Source organism: Eriocheir sinensis, chromosome 59 (assembly GCF_024679095.1).
Source record: "Eriocheir sinensis breed Jianghai 21 chromosome 59, ASM2467909v1, whole genome shotgun sequence".
NCBI classification, from domain to species: domain Eukaryota; kingdom Metazoa; phylum Arthropoda; class Malacostraca; order Decapoda; family Varunidae; genus Eriocheir; species Eriocheir sinensis.
In genome coordinates this window covers 6,347,485-6,368,645 of record NC_066567.1, presented here as the reverse complement: position 1 = coordinate 6,368,645, position 21,161 = coordinate 6,347,485, and the positions used below count along the sequence as shown (strand labels likewise).

Genomic DNA, 21,161 nt, shown 5'->3' with positions numbered 1-21,161 from the left:
GGTTTGTATACTCAGTCTCTCAGCTTTGTAGTAAGTGCACAGCCTTTCTCCGGCATGGTGGCGGGCAGCTGAGACACACAGCACCACAAGCCTGGCTCACACGGCTCCTGGGCTGTTGTTATGCATTGGAGGCACCACCGGAGTAAGACTGTACAATGTTGCATGAACACCAAACCTTTGCTGACCAGGGAACAGCTGGCCACCACAACCACTACACCTACCATTCAATATATGAACTAAAAGATTTGATACATGAAAAATCTATGAACCAAGTTATTCTACTACTGATGAAAAATATGGAAATCAATATCTTCAGGGATTAATGCAGGATGTAAGTGTTCTCATCAGTCATCTTGTATCTGCTATTTACGTTTTGAGTTTGATAAATGGTGGTGGTGGTGGCCAGCCTATCCCAGGTGTTTGCTTACCTGTTGTGGACAATGCAGCTTCCTGACTGACACATGAAACACCCTCTGGGCACTGGACACACTCACTGGGAAGCTGACACCCTTCACTGCTCTGTACAGCTCTGGGAAACACAACAGCCTCGGGTCACCTGCAATTATCACTAATGTGTGTTGATTATTGTCACTGTGTTGCCTGGCGCTGACCTGAGGCTCTTGTGGCTCCTGGGAATTTCTGAATCTTGAAATAGTTATAGAAAATTGTATATTTTTAGGTTGAGAATCTTTTTCTAAATATCATGCATATTCTGTTTGTTACTGAAGGAAACATTTGAAAAAATTCAAAGATTTGTACATATCAAAGTAATTTTTATTTGGTTATGTTATTTAAAGTTTGACAGCAATGATTTTTCTCTTTCATCCATTTTAGAACATTCACATTAGAATTTGTATGATGGAAAAATAGGTGTATATCAAACTGACTTAAGAAGACCTTTGCTGCCTTAAATTTCACATACCTGAAAAAAAATATAAAGAAAAGGAAATTGCATAAAATAACACCCCATGAAGAAGCTCCAGCAGTACCCTCAGCGCCTCTAACACTGCCCTTCCCTCCGCCTCGCCACACAGCCTGCGCGTCACCACCTCCATTTACCCCGTGCCGTCCATCTGTGCCGAGGACCAGATCGCTGATTGGTTTGCCTCCCTGGACGAGTGCCTGCGCTGGAACGACAGGAAGCGACAGAAACACTTTGATGACCCCGAAGACCTGCTGCCGCCTGACCTGCCCTCTGACCTTGCACACTCCTCCAGCTCAGACACTCTTGATTCCCTCAGTGAAAGAAATGAGGTCTGTGATAACTAGGTGAGTGTGTGCATGTGTAGGGGATGTTTTTTCTTTATCCCAAGTGTTGATGTATTTATAAAGTCTTCCTCATCAATTTGTGGGTTGGTTCTAAATATCTAGGCTCATACTCTGAAACATTTTGGCGCCCAAACTCACCTATTTGACACGGTGTTCACAGAAGTTTAGGGCATTTCCAGGGGTAGTTTAATGACCCTGGTGGTAATTTGAAGAATTCGAGAATATAAGAAAACAATCATGAGAACCCGATTCATCTCCTTTTTGGTCTTTGGAAATAGTTGATATGAACGGAGAGAGCGTCTGACAATACCGACCCTAGTGTTTGTTTTTGAAGTTGGTGTGTCAGTTGTTATTTTTAATGTTCCTTTGTTTAGTTTAGCAGGCATTTTAGTTTTCTCTTTTTCCCTTGGAGCTGCTTCCTTTCCTGCAAAAAAGAATGTGCTGGTTTATTTTTCTTTCTTTTTTACTGGAAAGGAAGCAGCTTAAGGGCATAAAAAAAGGGTAGAAAAAAAAGCCCACTAAATGCTGCTCCTAAAAAGATAAAAGTAAAGAGTGGCCAAAAGAGAGGTCAATTTCGGGTGGAGAGGTGTCTTGATACTCTCCTCTTGTTACTCATGAATGCTCCTTAACCCAGTAGCAGCGACGGGCCAAATTTGTGGCTTTACCGTGTATCAGCGATAGACCAAATTTTTGCCATAATATAACCCCCCCCAAAATAGATGATGCATAAACTGATCACAAATGCATTGATATATATTATGAAGTGGTTTGTGTGAGTGATGAATTTTTCTCATTTTTCTTGCTTAGAGGGGCCTTTAAGAAACATGATCCCTGCAGCGACTGGGTTAAGTTTTTAATAAGTGAAGTAGTGTAGACAGAAGTGACTAGGGAAAAAAGTCTAAAGAATTGTGAAGTTTTGTGTTAGCCTTACAACATTTTCATTTTTCTCTTCAGGTTAACTGAGAATGAGATGAAGTGAGCCGTACTTTGCATTCTCAGCGAGCTTGTAATCAAGATCCACAAGGTGCCAGCAGTGCTCAGAGGCAAGGATGAGCATTCCTTCAAGCTGGCCCCTTCCCTTGTGTGCACTTAGCCCCATCACTACACACACACATACACACACACACACATATCACAGTGAATAAAGGGGCTTACCAGACCTCAACACAAGCACAGCCTCAACAGTGGTGGACCAGGGAGACCAATGCTGCTTAGAGACATGATTTGAAATGATGGTCCAGTTAGTGAGTGTGTGTTCATGCTACTATACACACACAAACACACACACACCACTCGTCACCACGCACAACTAACTGTCCCCAGCCCTGACCACCACCTTGTGTGTCTCAAATGTTTGTTTGTAGCTGCGTTTCTCACTCAGAGGTAGATTATTGTGCTGTGGTGTGTTGTGGGGTGAGGAGATTAGCAGGTGGTTTGTGATTGTGTTTGTCAGAGGAATGAGGTTAATTATGCCTCTGGAAAAGTTATACTTAGCTGATGGTCCTTCACAACCTTATTTCTGTGATATGATGATGAAGGGTGAGGCAGGAAAGTGTTGACAGGATTGCCTCACTGATGGAAGCATGTCATGCAAGGCAGCGATGGTGTGGGTGCAGTAACTAAAGTGGGTAGAGCAGAAGCAGTAATGGTGGTGGTAGAATGGTTCAGGTGGAGGTAGTAGAACTTGTAGTGGTAGCAGTAGTTGCAAAAGTAGATAGTGTTTGAAAAAAAAGCAGCAGCAGCAGTTGTTAGTACGGGCTGAGGCATGTTTCAGCCATCCTCAGGGGCAGCAGGAGGGCCGCCGCTGCCGTGCACTGCCCCTCAGGCCTCCTGCGCCAGCCTCGGGAAGGCTGCCTCGGAGGGTTAGATCCTCAATAATTGTTTGTTTGTTGCCGGTTATCATATCATTGTATACATTTATATATTTTTAAGAATATTTCATATATACCTGCATCGTGTATATAGAATTTTTAGTCCACATTTTGACTTGATTACTTTATTATATCCTCAGTTATTTGAGGCCGAATATATATATTCACTGAAGGAAACTTTTAAAGGGAGGAAGACTATATGAAATGTGGCCACTTAAATTGGTCAAAGCTATTTGTGCTAAAATATATGTTACTGGATTGAACAAAAAAGACCAGTATTAAATTTTATATATATATATATATATATATATATATATATACATATATATATATATATATATATATATATATATATATATATATATATATATATATATATATATATATATATATATATGGAGTATAGGACTTAAGATGAGTGATTCGTTAAAAATTGGTTTTAATGAAGGTTATGAGAGCTCCATGTGCAGTAAACTCTTGATAAAGTGAACTAATTTTTAACCATCCCCTTCCACTAAATTAAAATACCCATCACATTGAATTTCCGTATTTTTTGGCAAATTTATTAGAATATTCCACAAAATTTAATGCTCAGTCCTGGCGGTGCTTTGTGTTGTTCACTTGTACTCACAGATTTAGTGGACAGTCTCACCACAGTGAGTGTGAAATAATGCAAAAAAAGCCTTCTGCTAAAATGAGATGCCACTAAATCAAAAGTTTTATTGTAATAATCTTTATTTGAGGAACTAGAAAAGTGAGTAATTGTGTTGATGAGTGAATGTTGGCCGAGTGGCCTGGCAGGCCGGGGTGGGCCCAAAGGAGGCTCTCATGCTGGCTTCCAGGATGTGTGTGTGTGTGTGTGTGTGTGTGTGTGTGTGTGTGTGTGTGTGTGTGTGTGTGTGTGTGTGCTGGTGAGGCAAGCAAACATGACATGCAGCACAAGGGTTCTGGCCGGTGCTCTATTGTCTTAGCAGCAGCAGACTCTTGGGAGCTGACGTGTGTTCTGTGCCGTTGTTGCCCCTCGTGCCGGGGTGAAGGTTATGATGCAGTGCTGGCGCGTGCGCTGCCACTCAGTGTTTCTATGTTGCTGCTGTTGTAATTTTCAGCCAGAGAAAAAGGTGTTCTGTGTTAACCTGGAAACACTGCTCATGATGAAATATTAAAGTGAAAATGTTCTGGTCTAAATTAATTTCAGATTAATGCAGAAAAGCTGTCCAGACAAATATTATTAGTACCTCAGTGGTGGTGTTGGTGTTAGTGGTGATGCCTCACTGCCACCACCATCACCACCACCACCACCTCTGCCTCAGCCCACCATGGCATCGCCTGGCTATGTGGAGCAGGTGTCTGTCTTCTTGCCTCACTTCACAGCCTCGCGGCAGAATACAACACATATACGTATACCCTGTTCTTGGGACCAAATCTCAGACTTAAGATTTATGCACATTTCAGCCTTTCACCTGGTGTGCTTTTCCTCACGATGCAGCAACATATCTCTGACTCATCAGACCCGTATACTCCACTTTACACTCAGTGTGTATTTCTTCCCAATGCAGCTCTGTATTCAGATTCATACACAAACTTTTTCTTTTCACTCAGAGTGTATATTCTTGATGCAGCACCATGTCTCAAACTTAAGATTTATGAATGTTTTAGCTCTGTTCTTTTTCACTTTCCGTGTGCACATCTTTCCTTGGTGCGGCACCTCTTGTCTGAGCATCCCGGGTGTGTGTGGCCGCCTCGGGGACCACAAACCTTCCACCACACAAACTCCGTTGACTTCCAGTTTTCGGTGATAGCTGAGCAAGCTGTTGGCTGGCGCTCAGGTGTAGCACACAGAGCTAGCCCTATTTTTATACTGAATAAAATTTTTTACTGAAGAAACTCTTTAAAAAGGTAGTTAGCCTGTTACTTTGTCCTGTACTGTATGATTTTCTTACTTCTCCTTATGATAGTTTTGAGTATTATTGGTATGTAGATGTAGAAATTAGCCTGGTAATGAAGATTTTAAAATAATTAGTTATTTATTTATGTATCATTTACTATATAAAGAGAAATTACTAAAATATATAAAATGCTGTTATGTTTTTTTCCAAAAATTTATGATTGAATTTATAAAACAAGCAAATTTATCCTAAATGTACGGGGATTTTATGAACATTTAAGAAAAACTAAAACAAGACAGCAGTGAAGATTTTGGTAAAGCTGTAGATTACTAAGAGAAGAGGTGACACAGAGGAGACAGCCGTGGGAGAGAGAAAACCAAGAACAGCAAGAAAATGCAGAGAAAAAGGAAGAGAAACTTATATGTATATTTATGTGAATGTAATTCATTAGATTTTTTTCTATAAAGTTAACTGTAATTTCCCCTGCACATGACACCCGTTCAGCCAATTAGTGGGTCATCATTGTTGTGTGTTGGCACCTGGCACTGAGTCTGGGGGGTTGGCACGGAGGACCAGGATGAGGCTGAACAGGACCCTCGACAAGTACGAAGATGTGACACAGACAATGATGGAAGACAGAGTAAAGATGTGACACAGTGATGGGAGGAAACATGGGGAGACAACAGAGATGTGAAGGATGAAATGGAAGGGAAGACTTGGGCAACAGGACAGAAGAAGAGTTGATAAAAAGTATAAGAAAGGTAAAGAGGAACAGACAGTAACAGAAGACAACTAGACATTAAAGAGTGATTAGCTATTAAACAGACACAAATAGAAAGGACACATCAAACAGACAATAATGATAACATTTTAACAGCCTTTGAATAACATGAACGAAAGACAATAACAGACTAGACATTTGACGGAACTATAGGATGGAAAGAAATGTAAAAGCAGACTGACTAGTTGACAAGAAAACTGCAATACTCAAGAATGACAGCTCGACACAATTAAACGAGTGCCGGACAAACAAAAGGAGAGGGAACAAAAGAGGTGGACAGCTGTAATGTAAGATAAAGCAGATGGCCGAAAACTCTGCTCAGACATTCCACATCCTAAGCTTGTGAATGCTGAATGAGAATGGTTGTTTGTCTATTTAAGCAATATAGTACATAAGGCGAGGTCAGTGAGTCCGTGTGTAGCCAAGCTGATGGGTCTGAGGTCACTTATTTATTAAAGATGAAGTTATTATTACCTCCTCTGGTTTCATTACCCACCTAACCTTCAAACCCTTAATTAACAGATAACAATATTCAGTCTAGAGAATATTGGTAATTTATATGTTTGATGGATGCATCATTCACACAAAAATATTCATGCATTTTTTTTTGTTCCTAGTTTGTTTTTGCCAAATAAAGTGTTCACTGGCCTGTCCTTCGAGAATGGTTGTGTGAGGTTATGTTGGAGCCCCGAGACAGTTATTAGAGTATTACAAGAGTGTCATGATGGCTAACAGTAGCTACATGTAGGATAGTCTAGGCCAGCAGGTGCATCACTATTTCCATTATTAATATTACATAGTTTCCAATAAGTAGAGAGGAAATTTTACTTTTACCTTGTGGATCCAAATACACATCAGCTCACTTGTCATATATAGAACACCATTAGCTGATGAAGTAGCAATACTTGGTAAATTTAACTGTGCTATTGCCAACTGGCAGGTACAAATTTCTGCTCTTGAAAATATACCAAATGTTTCAAATCAAGGCATGAATGGAGCAGTCTTTCTGAATCTAAAAAGATTAAATTATACGTGCAGTTTACCCACTATTACATAATTAATAATTTACATGAGTAAAGATGAAAAATAAAGGAAAAAAAACTAATTATATAAAAATCAAAAAGTTTATGACAGTAGGCTACCAGGCATTGCCTGTTGCCTGGTGAAGGTAATTACCTTCAGCAGATACAGATATAAAATGAAATACAGCTGAGACTGTCAACTATATAATTATGAAGTCAGATGTGGCAGCCAGGACGTGCCCCTGACTGGCTCTGCCATGGTTGACGCGTGTGGCATCGTGTGTGTGTCGTGGCGTGCACCTGTCGGGCCACAGCTGTGGCAACACGACTGTGCAGGAGTGACCTAGGAGTTCCATTCAACACGGGTGATAAAAGTCGCCCTGGCCAGCGTGCTCACCAACACTGCCGTGCAGCCCACCCGCACAGTGCACATCAGCCACAATGAGGGCCGAGCCGTGCACTGCGTGCAGCAGCTGGTTCTGGCCGGCACCAGCACCAGGCAGGGGGCAGCGCTCCCTGGAGGCGCCGAGGAACACGAGCACCAAGGATAAAGGTTAATTAGTAAAGGTAAAGCATTAACTCGGCAGGCTCCTCGCTGCATGCATCAGCTGACATGCGCGTCAGCTGCAGCCTGTCGTCAACGGTCAACTGTCAAGTGTCAACACGTGGTGCGGGGCCCAGCGGGAACACACCTTGGCTGCCTTAGTGTTGATAATTCTGTGCGATGTATCCCACGGTATGTCTTGAACCCTTGACAGGGTGTCTAGTGTTCTCGTGTAAGTAACACAGTCGAAATCGCAAACGCCTTGCATCAGCGCACACAGCTGATCTCCGCGGAAATCGGGGCCTCGGAACACACCTTGGCTGCGGTTCACTAATGTGTATTGTGTAATAATTCTGCGCGTTGTGCACCACGGTATTGCCAGAAAACTTGACAATGTAAAGTGTTCCATCGTAAACAGCTTGCACTTGTTTCACACACCCTGCGTCAGCTGATCGGCGCCACACCTGCCAGAACACTGAACAGTACACTGAACATGTGGGGAGTGGGACGCAGGGAACACACGCTGACTGTCCTCTGTGCTAGCGTGCAGTAATAATTCTCCGTGATGTATTCCACGGTATGTCTTTAACACCTGACGGAATGTGCAGTGTTCTATCGTACACAGTCGAAACAGGAAGCGAGATGAATTCAAAGTACCCATATTTCAAGAGACAAATAAGACCCTGCTGCCATACACACACATCGATTTGATAAGCTGCCAAATACAAGTCCCTTCCCGTCACCTCAAGGCTACAGACCATGAGTAAGAGTCTCCACAAGCAAGATCACAGAAGGCTGCTGCTGCTGCTGGTCCTACTTTGCACCTCCCAAAACTAAAGTGATTCAGGTAAGGGAGAGTGAGGGAGCTTGGAACAATCTTTTACTCCACTCTTTTCTCCTTTTCATCTCTACACGCTCTCCTTTACCTTTACTTTCTTTTTCCTTTGCATGTATTTACTCTTTAATTTTCCTTTACTCTCAACACTCCTTCCTTTTTCGTTTACATTTCTACACTCCTTTTCCTTAACATCACTACACTCTTCCATTGTCCTTTGCATCTCTACACTCCACTCTTGATATCCAGGAGGTTTTGAGGTTAATAGAACACATATACAACAGAAGAGCAGTTGAATAAGTTGAATGGAAGCCTGAAATCAACCACTCAGCGAATGACCAGTGTTGTGTAGTTCTCCAGACTGAAATTGAGAGAATTCGTAACATGACCGATCATGGCTATTAAATAGTGTCTGTACTCAAAGATAAATTGTGTGTGATGAATGTTCAGTGTGCTGGAAATAATTGTTGAATATTTAATCGTGATACTATAATGGAAATAGTAGACATGAACACTGAACTAATTGTTATATGTGATATTATTCGTAAAAGAAATTAAGACACTCACTCACTCACTACGATGTTTGAGAATAAGTGCATCGAAGACTATTATTGAGGCTAATGTTGAAATTGTTGATGGCCCTTGTAGAGTGCTGCATCAGCGGCGGAGCAGGGTCTGAAACCTCATCAATGGTAAACGGTATAATTAGGAGGCGAGATATCACCGCGTTAATAAAACCAATCTTATCCAGAAGCTTATTCACGACCCCCGGCCACCAGCACCTCATGGGAAACCTCCTGGCACGAAAGACATGGGAAGTGGAATATGGTGATTAGTCCCATATTAGCCCATGGGAGTGTTGGTAACCCCTGACCTCAAGTCCATTGCATAGGAAGCCAAAGAGGTGGCCGGTCATAATATCCCCTTGGACCTTCCCCCTACAATTAAGTTCCCCCTAGACATTTTCCCTCACCCAGTAAATTCTCCCTGGACATATTCCCCTCTGGTCATATTCCCCCCTGTACATTCATCCCCTCCCCTCCCCTACATTTTCTCCATGGACATATTCCCCTCAGTGCATTTCCCTCTCCATATATTTTCCCCTCTCTGTCATATACCCACATAATCAGAGTAATGAATTGATGTTTGAAATTATTTACCGATGTGACCTCAACTACAGATCTCAGCAGATTGTTGAGTGGGTTGACTGCTCTTAAGTGTTTCCTAGTGCCTTTACTGCACTGGTTGTTATATGGTTTGTGCCCATTACCATGTGGCATGTATTGGTTTTATTCACATTTATTTCAATCATTACTAGTACACTCCTTCCTATGGTTGTCCGAGACTGAGAGGTTAATAGAAGAGATGATCCGAGTTTATCATAAGGTCGGAAGTGAGGTATGGGTGCATTAATATAAGCAGTCTTAAGCTTATTATATTGACTTCAAAAATAGGTGCTGGTTGCTCATAGTCATTTAAGGTTTTGAAGGTCATTAGACTGTAGTGTTCTTCTTCAGGGATGTTGACTTTGGCTGAACTGCACATTCTTGGTGAGGTCTTATAAAAGCCTTGTAGAGGTGAATGTGTGTGTGGAGGGGTAGTCACAAAGGTGGTTGATGAGTCCCCCCATGCTGTTTACTTTCTGGACTTTATGATTTGAGATTGAAGGGGCCTAGGTGACTTTTGCACCCCATAGTTAGGGGGGCTTGTCTAACAGTTAGCCACAGCATCACATAACTTTATTGTGTAAGTAATGATAACTTGTACGCATAGACTGATACATATTTTTTTAACGTTCCTTTTATCATGTCTTTATTTTTTCAGTTTTGTAGCTTAAAATAATAAGGAGGTTATTCCATACATTTTTGGAAGGGTATATTTTATTTTATTAATTTTTAGTAATAGTACTTTTGCTTTTGAATATTTATAGTGAATTTTGTACACAGGCATTCTATTTCTCATTCTCAGAGCGAATGTAGCAAATAAAGCTCAATGATAAATGACCGCACTCTATATTTTAGTCTAACAAGAGTGAACGTTTTGCCGCACAACCAACCGTTCCCCACCGGTTGCCCCCGTCACTCCGCACCTTCCCTTGCACTCATGTCAGCCAGTAATGGTGAAGGGAAGTCACACTCAAGACCTTTATAAAATTGGTTTGTCATGTTCATGTCGCTCAAACTGATACATTTATTTACATATTTTTTTTCTTTAAAAGTTTGAATCACCGGCATCAGAATAAGTGAAAAAAGGGGGAAGAAACAAAGTGCTTCTTCAGAAGAATGAAGGAATTTCAGAATACATCCAATTTTCACTGTCTTGAGGTAACAGCATGCATATCTTTTGAAATGCATAATGCACAGAGCTTGAAGGGGAAGCGAGGCATCATAGAACCAAGACTCACCATATCTCTGTCACCAAGCACTAAGCACTGCCTGCCCTCATCCCAGTCCGCCCTCACCAGGCTCTGTGCACACTCTGGTGAGAAGCGCTCCCACACTACACCCTGACTTACACTTGAGCACACATAATAATGAGGTACAACATAGTAATAACTGTCTGGCAGAGTGACAGGGAAAAGTAAACTGTACAAGAGTTGTGTGTGTGTGTCCACCCTTGTTGGCTGAATTTCACAGGATTCTAAGTTTTCAATTTTGATGCAATACAAAAACTGCATTTGAAGCCTAAACATTGAAAGTACACACATGTGTGCATGTACTTGATACAAAGTTGGCATTAAATAGACATTATTTGTACAATTTATAAGCCATTCATTATTTATATAGCAATCATATGGTGAAAAAAAGCCACAGAAAATAATTTTGATTTTAGCAAGGAAATGTCATCATAGCAAGAAATATTACAGGTTCCTTATTATATACAAATAAATGTTTAGTGACCTTATGAAAATTTAATTTAAACTAATGATGCTAAAATTATATCACAAGTTTAAAATGAAAACCATTTTTGGTATAAGGCAGGCTATGTCTGACACAGTGTCGCAAGTACAGTTACCCCACCTTCAATATATCATACATACATACATACATACATACATACATACATACGTACAAGGCTCAAGCATTCTTGTCAACACAATGTTATCAGCAGTATACACAGTATCTGGTGAACATGCAGTGGAGTTGTGCCTACTTAGAACTTGGACGAATGTATTGCTCTCGGCATACATCGTAATTACACAGCAAGATGAGAGAGAGAGAGAGAACACAGTGATGCCCCTAACTACTGCTGACCTATATCCTGGTCTATTATGTGTCCTCTGCGGAGTCTGAGGTTGAATACTTGATTGTTTTCGTGTGTTGTGTCGCTGTCCAATCCCTCCTGGGAGGCAGTGGGGAGAGTGGGCTGCTGGGGGGGCTGCAGCACAACCTCTCCCACCTCCTGGTCCACCACCACCTGCCCCCCACCCATGTTCTCCCCCAGGATGAGGTCAATGTCCTGCTGATCCCAGACTGGTGAGTCAGCCTCTCCTCCATGATCTACGGGTGGGTCTGGGGTCCCCTCCTCAGCAACTATGTCCCAGATGGCTTCAGTTCCCCCAGCCTGGCCACCCTGCTGCTCCTCTGGCACCTCCACCTTGTACAAGGTTTCGTGGCACAGTGGACAGGAGTCCTGCACATACAGCCACTTGCGTAGACAGACGCTGTGGAAGTAGTGGTTGCAGCGGGTGATGCGTGCGCTGTGCAGGGCCTGGAAGCAGATGGCACACACGTCATCATGCTTGAGGAGCTGTGCCTCGGAGGCCTCGGGGAGGGAGTTGATCTTGTTGACGGCGGTGCGGCGCTTCATGAACACTGTCCAACCGTTCCTCGCCTCGCACCAGATGTTGAAGTAGGCGTGGATGCACATCATAAAGGCGCGGATTGATCCTCCGGACTCAAACAAGTAGATCCACGCTCCGTTAAAGAAGAGGAGGATGCCAAACACAAACTCCACGCTGTTCCCAAAGGCGCGGATGTAGTAGACGTAGTCATCGAGGCGCTCCCAGAAGGCAGCGCGGTAGGCGTCCACCAGGAAGAGGCCGTAGATGAGCACCGACACCAGCGTCTTGACCACCACCTGCACGGAGAAGGCAGACACGGCCAGCAGCCAAGTGGACAGTGGGTAGAAGGACCAGAGCACATAGAGCAGCACTGCCGGCAGCAGCACCAGCAGGGAGCAGACTAGCAGGGCGCGGGCGTGGCGGTAGAGTGCAGGGTTTCTGGAGGCGCTGAGGGACATGAGCACCGGGTTCACCATGTTGTGGATGAAGTGCAGCATCGCAGTGAAGATGAGACAGAAGTTACGACAAAGTCTGACAAAGCGCTTCTCTCCCTCCATGACGGTGAGGCCGCTCTGTTCAGCCAGGATGAAGAAAAGGATGGCACAGACGGTGCCCATGCTTCTGTCGTCATCCTCCACCGTCAGCAGCACCATCTGGAAGGCCACGCCCACGTAGTGGCTGACGTATGACACGATACTGGTCATGCCGAGCAGCGCCACAGCTGTCTCACAGCCCTGCGTCATCACGGCCTTGAAGATAACGTACAGCGCCCCCACATCCAGGTCCCACAGGGTCTGCTGCTCCCCGCGGGCGTACATAAACTCCCCCAGCAGCAGCACCACGTGGTTGGCCGCCCGCACCAGCCAGAAGGTGCGCAGGACATTGGGGACGTTGAGTCTCACCCACTCACTCTCCAGCAGTGAGTGCAGCCCAAACTCCCTCATGACGTTACGGGCGTACTGGTAGCCGCCCATCACCACCTGGGAGCCGCGAAGCAGGTTGCTGGCCACGACATACTTCACCACAGCCAGCGGCAGCAGTGCAGCGAACAGTGGCACGGCGGACAACACGGCCTCGGGCAGTGGCAGCAGCACGGATAGGCTCGGGGAGAGGAAGGACAAAACGAGGAGGCGGTGCAGCAGGGGGTGGGCCGGCCCAGCGTGCAGCACGGTGAACAGGTAGCCCAGCCCGCCCTGACACAGATAGTTGGCCCCCAGCGCTGAGACGGTGGTCCCGCTGCCCCAGATTGCCGTGGTGTTGAGGGAGAGGAGGCTGTAGAGGAGGGCTGGGTGGTCAGACTGGGGGGGTGCAGCCAGGAAGAGCAGAGTGGCCACATTGAGCTGGTAGCCCACCACCACCACCACCAGACTCCCCACCACCAGGTACACCTGCATCAGCCTCTGGGAGCTCAGCAGGAAAGCCACCGTTGACAATAAGTACACTGCAAGGCAACACAACAAAATAAACATGTTGTCGCGTAACTGTAACTTGCTTCGCCATCAACCCCTGTGGATGCCATAAATTCCCAACAAGTACTATTGGCAAAATTGTATTTTTTGTAAGAGCATGTAGGATGAGAGATCATGTTCTTGTCTCCTCTGTCATTTTTCAGAATGGTGTGGATGTATCCCAGTGGTTACGGAGACAAATACAAACAAAAATGACCACAGGGTTATGGATAAGTAAATTCATAAACCCAAAATTGCCCCTGTGGCATGTCCAGCGCCGCAGAGAAGGCCAAGCTCACCTAATATGAACATAAGTATTTTGGCGAGGGTGAGGGCTATGGTGGAGAGCACCGGGTAGTCCTCCATCTCCACGGTGGTGTCATTGTCCGCCGGCCAGTGCCTCAGCTCCTCACTCTGCAGGTGCCCAAACCCCTCGTCGTTTAGAAATGGATTCTCATCACTGAAGAAATTGGAATACCTGGGAAGAAGAGTAATGGGGGTTCGTCTTAGCTTTTTGCGTGTGTGTGTTGACTTGTGGCTTTATCATCAGTACAGGAAGTGCCGTAGTGTTAGTTTACTTGATTTGTGTCTTAGGAGTATAGAGATGAAAATAAAAAAATAATGATATAATTGGTATTTTGCAGTTCCATTATTTTTGTGAGCCTGCTTGCATGTGTGTGCACACACGTTTCCCCTTAACTTATACAATCCTGGAAAACATTATTTGAAAACTCAAAAAATTTGTAGTTTTCAAGAATTTGCCTGACCCATTTTTCATAAAATCCCAGACTAAATGAACGCTACCAGCCATTTAAAAAAAAAAATAGGCTAATAAGGTGGGTAATATGGATTATTTAGAATATGCCATTTAATTACTTTTTTTATTTATTTTTACAAATGCAAGTATGCTTGCACACACCTAAAATGATGGAAATGCAGGATTATGCTCTGCTTACTTCTTAAGCAGTTTCCCCTTTCCTCAAACTATCTGGTACTTGAATTATGTAATAGCAAGGGTAGAGAGACAGCTGTTTGTGTGTGTATGTATACCTGTGATCAAGGAGTGGCCCAACAGGCAGCTGGGTGTGCTTGCATGAAAACGACATCCTGCACACTCTTTTGTTCCTGTTTTTACGAGTGTGAAGCAGGTTTTCATAATCATGCTCTCTTTATACTTGAAACTCAAGATATATACTCTACAGGAATGTAACAGAGCTAAGATGACAGTATTTCAGGTTAGATTCACTTTTACTTACTCCCAATAAACACCCTACAACCTAATACTAATGACCTTGATATGTTGCTACCTTTTCATTTTCACACCAAAAGCCACTCTTTGACCTTGAGCAATGGAGGCAGCAGATTTTAGTCCCTGTTCCCCTTAAACATTCACTCTTCTGACCTACCCTCAAGCTGAAGATAACAAGGCCATGAGTGATATTAGTGTTTCTGTCCTAATACTACAAAAACAAATAAAAACTGGTAATATATCAACCAAACTCCACCACCACCCACTCATTGTCAACCACAACACACCACACACCTAAATGCAACAAATCCAGGTAGATAAAGCACCTAGTTAACCTGATAATTATAATGTTACTGATCTATTACAATCTATTACAACAAAACACTCAAAAAATGGTAATATATCAACCAAACTCCACCACCAACCATTCCTTATCAACCACAACACACCACACACCTAAATATAGCAAATCCAGGTAGACCAAGCAGCTAGTTAACCTGATAATTATAATGTTTCTGACCGAATGCAACAAAAAACACTGAATAAATGTGAACATATCAACCAAACTCCATCACTAACTATTCCTCATCAACCACAACACACCACACACCTTAAACCATGAAATCCAGGTAGATAAAGCACCTAGTTAACATTTCAACCACCCCAGACATTTTTATTTCCGGCTGACAACCACGTAGCAATTAACCTTGAATCCTTAACCTCAACAACACCACAAATACACAACACATAACCCCGTAAGATGACAGACAACCCACAGGTACACAGGGCAACACGGGGGGACCACTGGGGACACGGGGGGGACACAGGGGGACACAAAAGGACAGGTAAAAGTAACTCACCTGGCATGGATGTTGTTGGAGAACCCGAAACAGCACTTTAGAATCTCGTCCATTATGAAGAGAGGCGGTACCCTGAGAGCAGTGTCGAGGATGCTGAGTGCCTGAGCCGGGAGATTCATGGTTGGGAGGGCCAGGGAGCCACAGGGGGAAGGAGAGCCAAGGGAAGCAGAAGGAGGCACTCTGCAGGCCGCCTTGTTTCTACTCTCTTGTTTGTTTACACCTTGGAGTGACGTCACCGCCGGGCCTTTAAATCCCTCTTATTTCAGTGATTTTGGGGTGATTTGGGTGGTTTTATGTTGTTTTTAAGGTTTTCTTATGGTTTATGAAGTGGTTGGAGGGGAAAGTGCAGTGGGAACAGAGATTTTTTGGTGTTCCCTTCAACCTGAAAATCCCTCGATATTATTTTAGGTTATTTTGGGTTGATTATGGTGGTTTTAAGTTGTTTTTGGTGTTTTTCAATGGTTTAGGACGTGTTTTGAGGGGACAGTGCAGTGGGAACAGAGATTATATGGTGTTCCCTCATAATATGTATATCCCTCATATTGTAGACTTTTAGGGATATTTAAGTTGTTTTCATGTTGTTTTGGGTGTTTTCTTATGTTTTGGGATGTGTTTTGAGGCCGCCTTCCTCCATTGGGGTATATCTCCAACGAAATACAAAAAAAAAAAAAGTTATAGTCGTGCAGGAACGTCATTTTTTGGTATCCCTTCATAATCCGTAAATCCCTCATATTGTAGACGTATGGAAATGGCGATCAAATTATGGTGTTTTATTATTGTTTTGGTGTGTTTTCTTATAGTTAGGAAGGTGTCTGAGGTCATATTGCAGCTGGAACATATATTGTGTTATCCCTACGTTTGTAAAGCCGATATATGGAAATGGTGGGCTAACTATAGGGTGTTTTATAATGGTTTTGTGTCTTTCTTATGTGTTAAAAAGTGTTTGAGGTTATGGAGAAGCAAGAACATTGATTTTTTTTACCCCCTCATCTTCTTGTGTTGTCTATAAAACGTTCCATTCATTGATTTAGAGTTTGTCATGTTTTAGAAAGTGTTTGAGGTTATGGATGAGCAAGAACATTGATTTTTTTTACCCCCTCATCTTCTTGTGTTGTCTATAAAACGTTCCATTCATTGATTTAGAGTTTGTCATGTTTTAGAAAATGTTTGAGGTTATGGATGGGCAAGAACATTGATTTTTTTTACCCCCTCATCTTCTTGTGTTGTCTATAAAACGTTCCATTCATTGATTTAGAGTTTGTCATGTTTTAGAAAGTGTTTGAGGTTATGGATGAGCAAGAACATTGATTTTTTTACTCATCTATTTGTACGTGTTGTCTATAAAACATTCCATTCATTGCCTTAGAGTTTATCATGTATTAGAAAGTGTTTTTTTATATAGCCTCTCATCATCATCATCTCACCTTTAATTCTCCTCACCATCCATATATCCTATTCTCCCTTTCCTCTCTTCATCCTTCTCCTCATTCTCCCAATTAATATTTCTCTTTTCCTCCTATATAATTCTCTTTTCCTTCCATTCATAAGTGTTTGAGGTTATGGTTGAACGAGAACATTGGTTATTTTTTACTCCTCCCTCGGTTTTGTGTTGTCTGTATAGCGTTCACATGTCTCGTTTTTTACTTATCTCGACTTCCTTTCCGTTTCCGCTCGTCTAGCTCTTTACGGTGACTTAATCTAAATTGTGTTCCTATAAAGCAGAAGGCAGAGACAGATTTAAATGAGTTCAGGCAGACAATGAAAGTGCCAGAAAGAGCAAACAGGCAGGCCAGTAGCTCAAGGCTACGTCAGTTTGCGAAATTCTGCAGGTAAAGGTATACAAAGGTTGACGTGAAGGCAATTAGTGTGACCTTTTTGTTTATTTTTTTTCCCTTGAGCTGTGAGAGAAAATGGGAGGTGTGTACGTGTTGAGGGGGACTTACTTTTTATATTATTGTTTTTATTGGCGCTGGTGTTTTAATATCAGACTGTTTCCTCTCTCTCTCTCTCTCTCTCTCTCTCTCTCTCTCTCTCTCTCTCTCTCTCTCTCTCTCTCAGTTAAATGGCAGATTATGTATATGTGTAAGCAGCTAATTTAATGGCATATAGACCTTGTACTTAATCAATTATTTATTTATATGTCAACTTAACTCTCTCTCTCTCTCTCTCTCTCTCTCTCTCTCTCTCTCTCTCTCTCTCTCTCTCTCGACCTTTCCTGCATGTCAAACTGTTGCTGAAAATAACATACAAAGAGAGAAAGGGATGATAAATTAATACCAGTCAGTCAAAATCATACACCACCACCTCCTCTTCCTCCTCCTCTTCCTCCTCCTCCTCCTCCTCTTCCTGACAGGGATTTAAAGGCTAACTAAAGAATATTGGGTCAGTTAGCCAAGACCGTAATTTCATGCATGACGGGGATATAAATAAAGATGATATGCAGAAATAGAAGCAAAATAGTGTTCTTAGGCTACCGGTTGCCATGCACAGCTGACATTTGGGATATAAAAGGGAAAAAATACATTAATCCATGGCTGCGTGAAATCCAGCCGGTGTGTGAAGGGAGAAATTGAATACGGGGGAGAAAGAACCATGATTATACAGTTACTACATTTACCAGAGGGGAAATAATAGCGTCCATGATAGATGAGTTACTGGTGTTTGTTAAGAGTTTATTTAGTCTCGCCAGGAATGAGAGGAATGCCAGTATTTCCACATTATATCAACCCTCGATGGACGCTGCCAAATGTGTTTATTTCTGAACCCAAAGAGCATAGCCAGCCAGTCTGCCAGTAGCGTCCGTGGTGAGGGGAGGTGTGTCGCCCCGCTCTCTGTCCTTTTTTTACCCCACCCACAGCACAAAAATGGTGATAAAAGTGTATGTGTCGTTGATCTCTTGCAGTCAGGAGGTGAGTAATGGGGGATAAGGTTTAAGTGTTGGTTTAGGAGGCTTGGGAAGGGGAGGACGGCTTGGTGTGATGGGAATGGGTGGGGAAGGAAGGGAAGGGAAGGGAAGGGAGGGAAGGATAGTTCATAGGTAGTTTAGATGTGATTGCCGTCCATTTCTCACTTCTAGGGTTTTAAGAGATATAATGGGAGGGTTGTCATGCTCTCTCTCTCTCTCTCTCTCTCTCTCTCTCTCTCTCTCTCTCTCTCTCTCTCTCTCTCTCTCTCTCTCTTACATCCTCATTCCTCCTCCTCTTGACCACTCCTCCATGTATGCCCCGCCCTACACACACACACACACACACACACACACACATAGGAATGATAAGTATGAAGGCTTACAAGTTCTCTCTATAGTATTATTATTATTGTGTTTATTTTATTTCGTTTTATTCCCATGTTTTTTTTATTGATTCATTTATTGACTTCCTGTGTTTTTTGTCGGCTCGTTTTATTTTTTTAGGTTTAATTTGTGTATATTTTTATTTATTTGTGTTTTTAGCTTCGTATAAATTCTTTTTTTTTCTTTAATTTCTTCCCTTCTTCGTACTTATTCCTCCTTCCTCTTCAATGTGATCTCTTGGCTCTTCCCTCCTCCTCCTCCTCCTCTTCCTTCTCCTCCTCCTCCTCTTCCTCCTCCTCCTCCACCTCCTCTGTTTTTCCCTTCCTCATGTAACCTATCCATCCCTTCTCAGTTATCCTGTCTCTTCCCTTCCCTTTTTTCTTCCCACCCTTTCCCTTCCTCCTCCTCCTCCTCCTCCTTTTACTCATCCTCGTTCCTCTTCTCATTTGTATATTTTGCCCTCCCCCTCTTCTCCCATTTCCTCTTCTCCTCCCCCTCTTTATCCCCTTTCTTCCTCTCCATTTATCCTTCCTCCTAAACATCCCTCCCCTTCTCATTTGTACCTCCTGCTTTCCCTCCCCTCCCCTTCTCACCTCCTTTTCCTTCTCCCCTTTTTTATTTGCTTTCCTTGCTCCCGTGTGTTCCTCCCTCCCTTTCTCTATCCCTCCATCCTTCTCTCCTCCTCTTCCTCCTCCCCCTTTTTTATTTGCTTTCTTTCTTTCTTCCTGTGTGTTCCTCCTTCCTCTTATTTGTTCTTGCTTCTCTTCCTCTTGCTTCCTCCTTTCTCCTCTCGTTTTCTCTCCCTCCGTGCTTTCCTTTCCCCCTTTCTCTTCCTTTTGCTTCCTCCTTTCTCCTCCTCTCTCTTGTTTTCTCCTCCATGCTTTCCTTTCCCCCTTTCTCTTCCTTATGCTTCCTCCTTTCTCCTCCTCTCTCTTGTTTTCTCCTCCATGCTTTCCTTTCCCCCTTCTCTTCCTCTTGTTTTCTCCTTTCGATCTCCTCTTTCTTCTTGGTTTCTCCTCCACGTTGCCTTAAGGAAGAGGAGAAAGAGGAGGAAGAGGAAGCGACGGGATTGTCATTAGTCAGTTGGAAAAGTGATAAAGAGAAAAAATAGAAGGTTGATGACCCCTCTGCTTGCACGTGCATCATTATTATTATTATTATTATTATTATTATTATTATTATTATTGCTGCTCATGGGTGTTTGATACGAGTGTTGGTGTGTTAGTGTGTATGTTTGTGTTTGCCTTTAAGTATGTATGTTTTTAACCCTTCATGTGTTTGTTTATTATTATTTAGTTGGTTTATGGGTTAGTTTGTGATTTTTTTGTGGCTGTTTTCTCTTACTTATGAAAAAAAAAAGATTAAAGAGAACAAACTGCACATGCTTGCTCTAAATGTAGGTTAATTAGTGTGTGTGTGTGTGTGTGTGTGTGTGTGTGTGTGGCGGCCACAGCTCAAAATGAAACCTCAGTAATCGTTTTTTTGTGTGTTTTTTTTTTTAGTGTGTGTGTGTGTGTGTGTGTGTGTGTGTGTGTGTGTGTGTGTGTCCTTTCTCCAATCTGTTCTCTTCAACTGGTATATATTCTTATTGTTGCATTTCTTTGTTGCCACACCACTATCATATCTTGTCTCATATATCAAGTTATTGTTATATTTATCCTTTTTCTAATTTTTATATTTAATTTCACATCACGTCAATCTATTATTTACTAATTTTCCTACATTTTCTTAATCATTGCGGTTGTTAATGTCATTTTTCTTTTTCTTATCATTATTTATTTTCTTATTATTATTATCATCATCCGTCTACGTTTCAGTAAAAAAATAATGTCACAAAACTCTATTCTCTATCTTGTTTGTCGTTTTCATTTTTGTCTAATTTGTTTGTCTTCTTCATTTGTTTATTTTCACTTTCTTTTATATGTACTCCATTCCCCTTCATCTACATGTCATACTTTTATCTCCATTTTTCTATTAATTATGGTTGTTGATGACCTTCCCTTTCTTCTTTCTCTTCTCATTATTATTACCATTATTTCTTACTTTCCTTCCTCTCATGTCTTCCTCCTTCCTCACGCATGTGCCTCTTTCTTTCCTCCTCTCTGTATCCCTTCATCCTTCTCTCCTCTTTCTCCTCGCCTTTTTTTATTTGCTTTCTTACTTCCCTTTCATGTGTTCCTCCTTCCTCTTATTTGTTCCTCTTGCTTTCCCCTTTCTCTTCCTCTCTTTCCCTCCATTATATCTTCGTTTCAGTATAAAAATCTGTCACAAAGCTCTTACCTTCACCCCGTCTCCCATCACCTGCCCTTAACAATAGAACAAT

The 21,161-nt window shown here is 42.5% G+C and overlaps 3 protein-coding genes across 13 annotated transcripts in view; 2 read left to right on the top strand and 1 right to left on the bottom strand.

Moving 5' to 3' along the window:
* Positions 1–6,281, top strand: part of LOC126985442 (NAD kinase-like) — a 110,804-nt gene extending 104,523 nt beyond the window's left edge. For all 7 annotated transcript variants that reach the window (XM_050840318.1, XM_050840321.1, XM_050840317.1 and 4 more), the window contains 2 exons: positions 1,035–1,269; positions 2,224–6,281. In XM_050840318.1, the coding sequence (XP_050696275.1) occupies positions 1,035–1,269 (235 nt within the window). In that variant the 3' untranslated portion in view covers positions 2,224–6,281. The remainder of the gene's footprint in view (positions 1–1,034; positions 1,270–2,223) is intronic.
* Positions 6,282–8,196: 1,915 nt separating this feature from the next.
* LOC126985445 (SH3 domain-binding glutamic acid-rich protein homolog) overlaps positions 8,197–21,161 on the top strand; it is a 34,188-nt gene continuing 21,223 nt past the window's right edge. For 4 of the 5 annotated variants that reach the window (XM_050840331.1, XM_050840326.1, XM_050840330.1 and 1 more), the window contains exon 1: positions 18,297–18,458. In XM_050840331.1, the coding sequence (XP_050696288.1) occupies positions 18,414–18,458 (45 nt within the window). In that variant the 5' untranslated portion in view covers positions 18,297–18,413. Of the gene's footprint in view, positions 8,221–18,296; positions 18,459–21,161 lie in introns of those variants that run through there. The other variant, XM_050840327.1, reaches the window with a different exon arrangement.
* Positions 11,023–15,781, bottom strand: LOC126985440 (protein TRC8 homolog). The gene is made up of 3 exons (XM_050840312.1): positions 15,550–15,781; positions 13,740–13,918; positions 11,023–13,433 (listed from the first exon to the last, which is right to left on the bottom strand). Exons 1-3 carry the CDS (start codon positions 15,666–15,668, stop codon positions 11,452–11,454), a joined length of 2,280 nt encoding a protein of 759 aa, XP_050696269.1. The 5' UTR covers positions 15,669–15,781; the 3' UTR covers positions 11,023–11,451.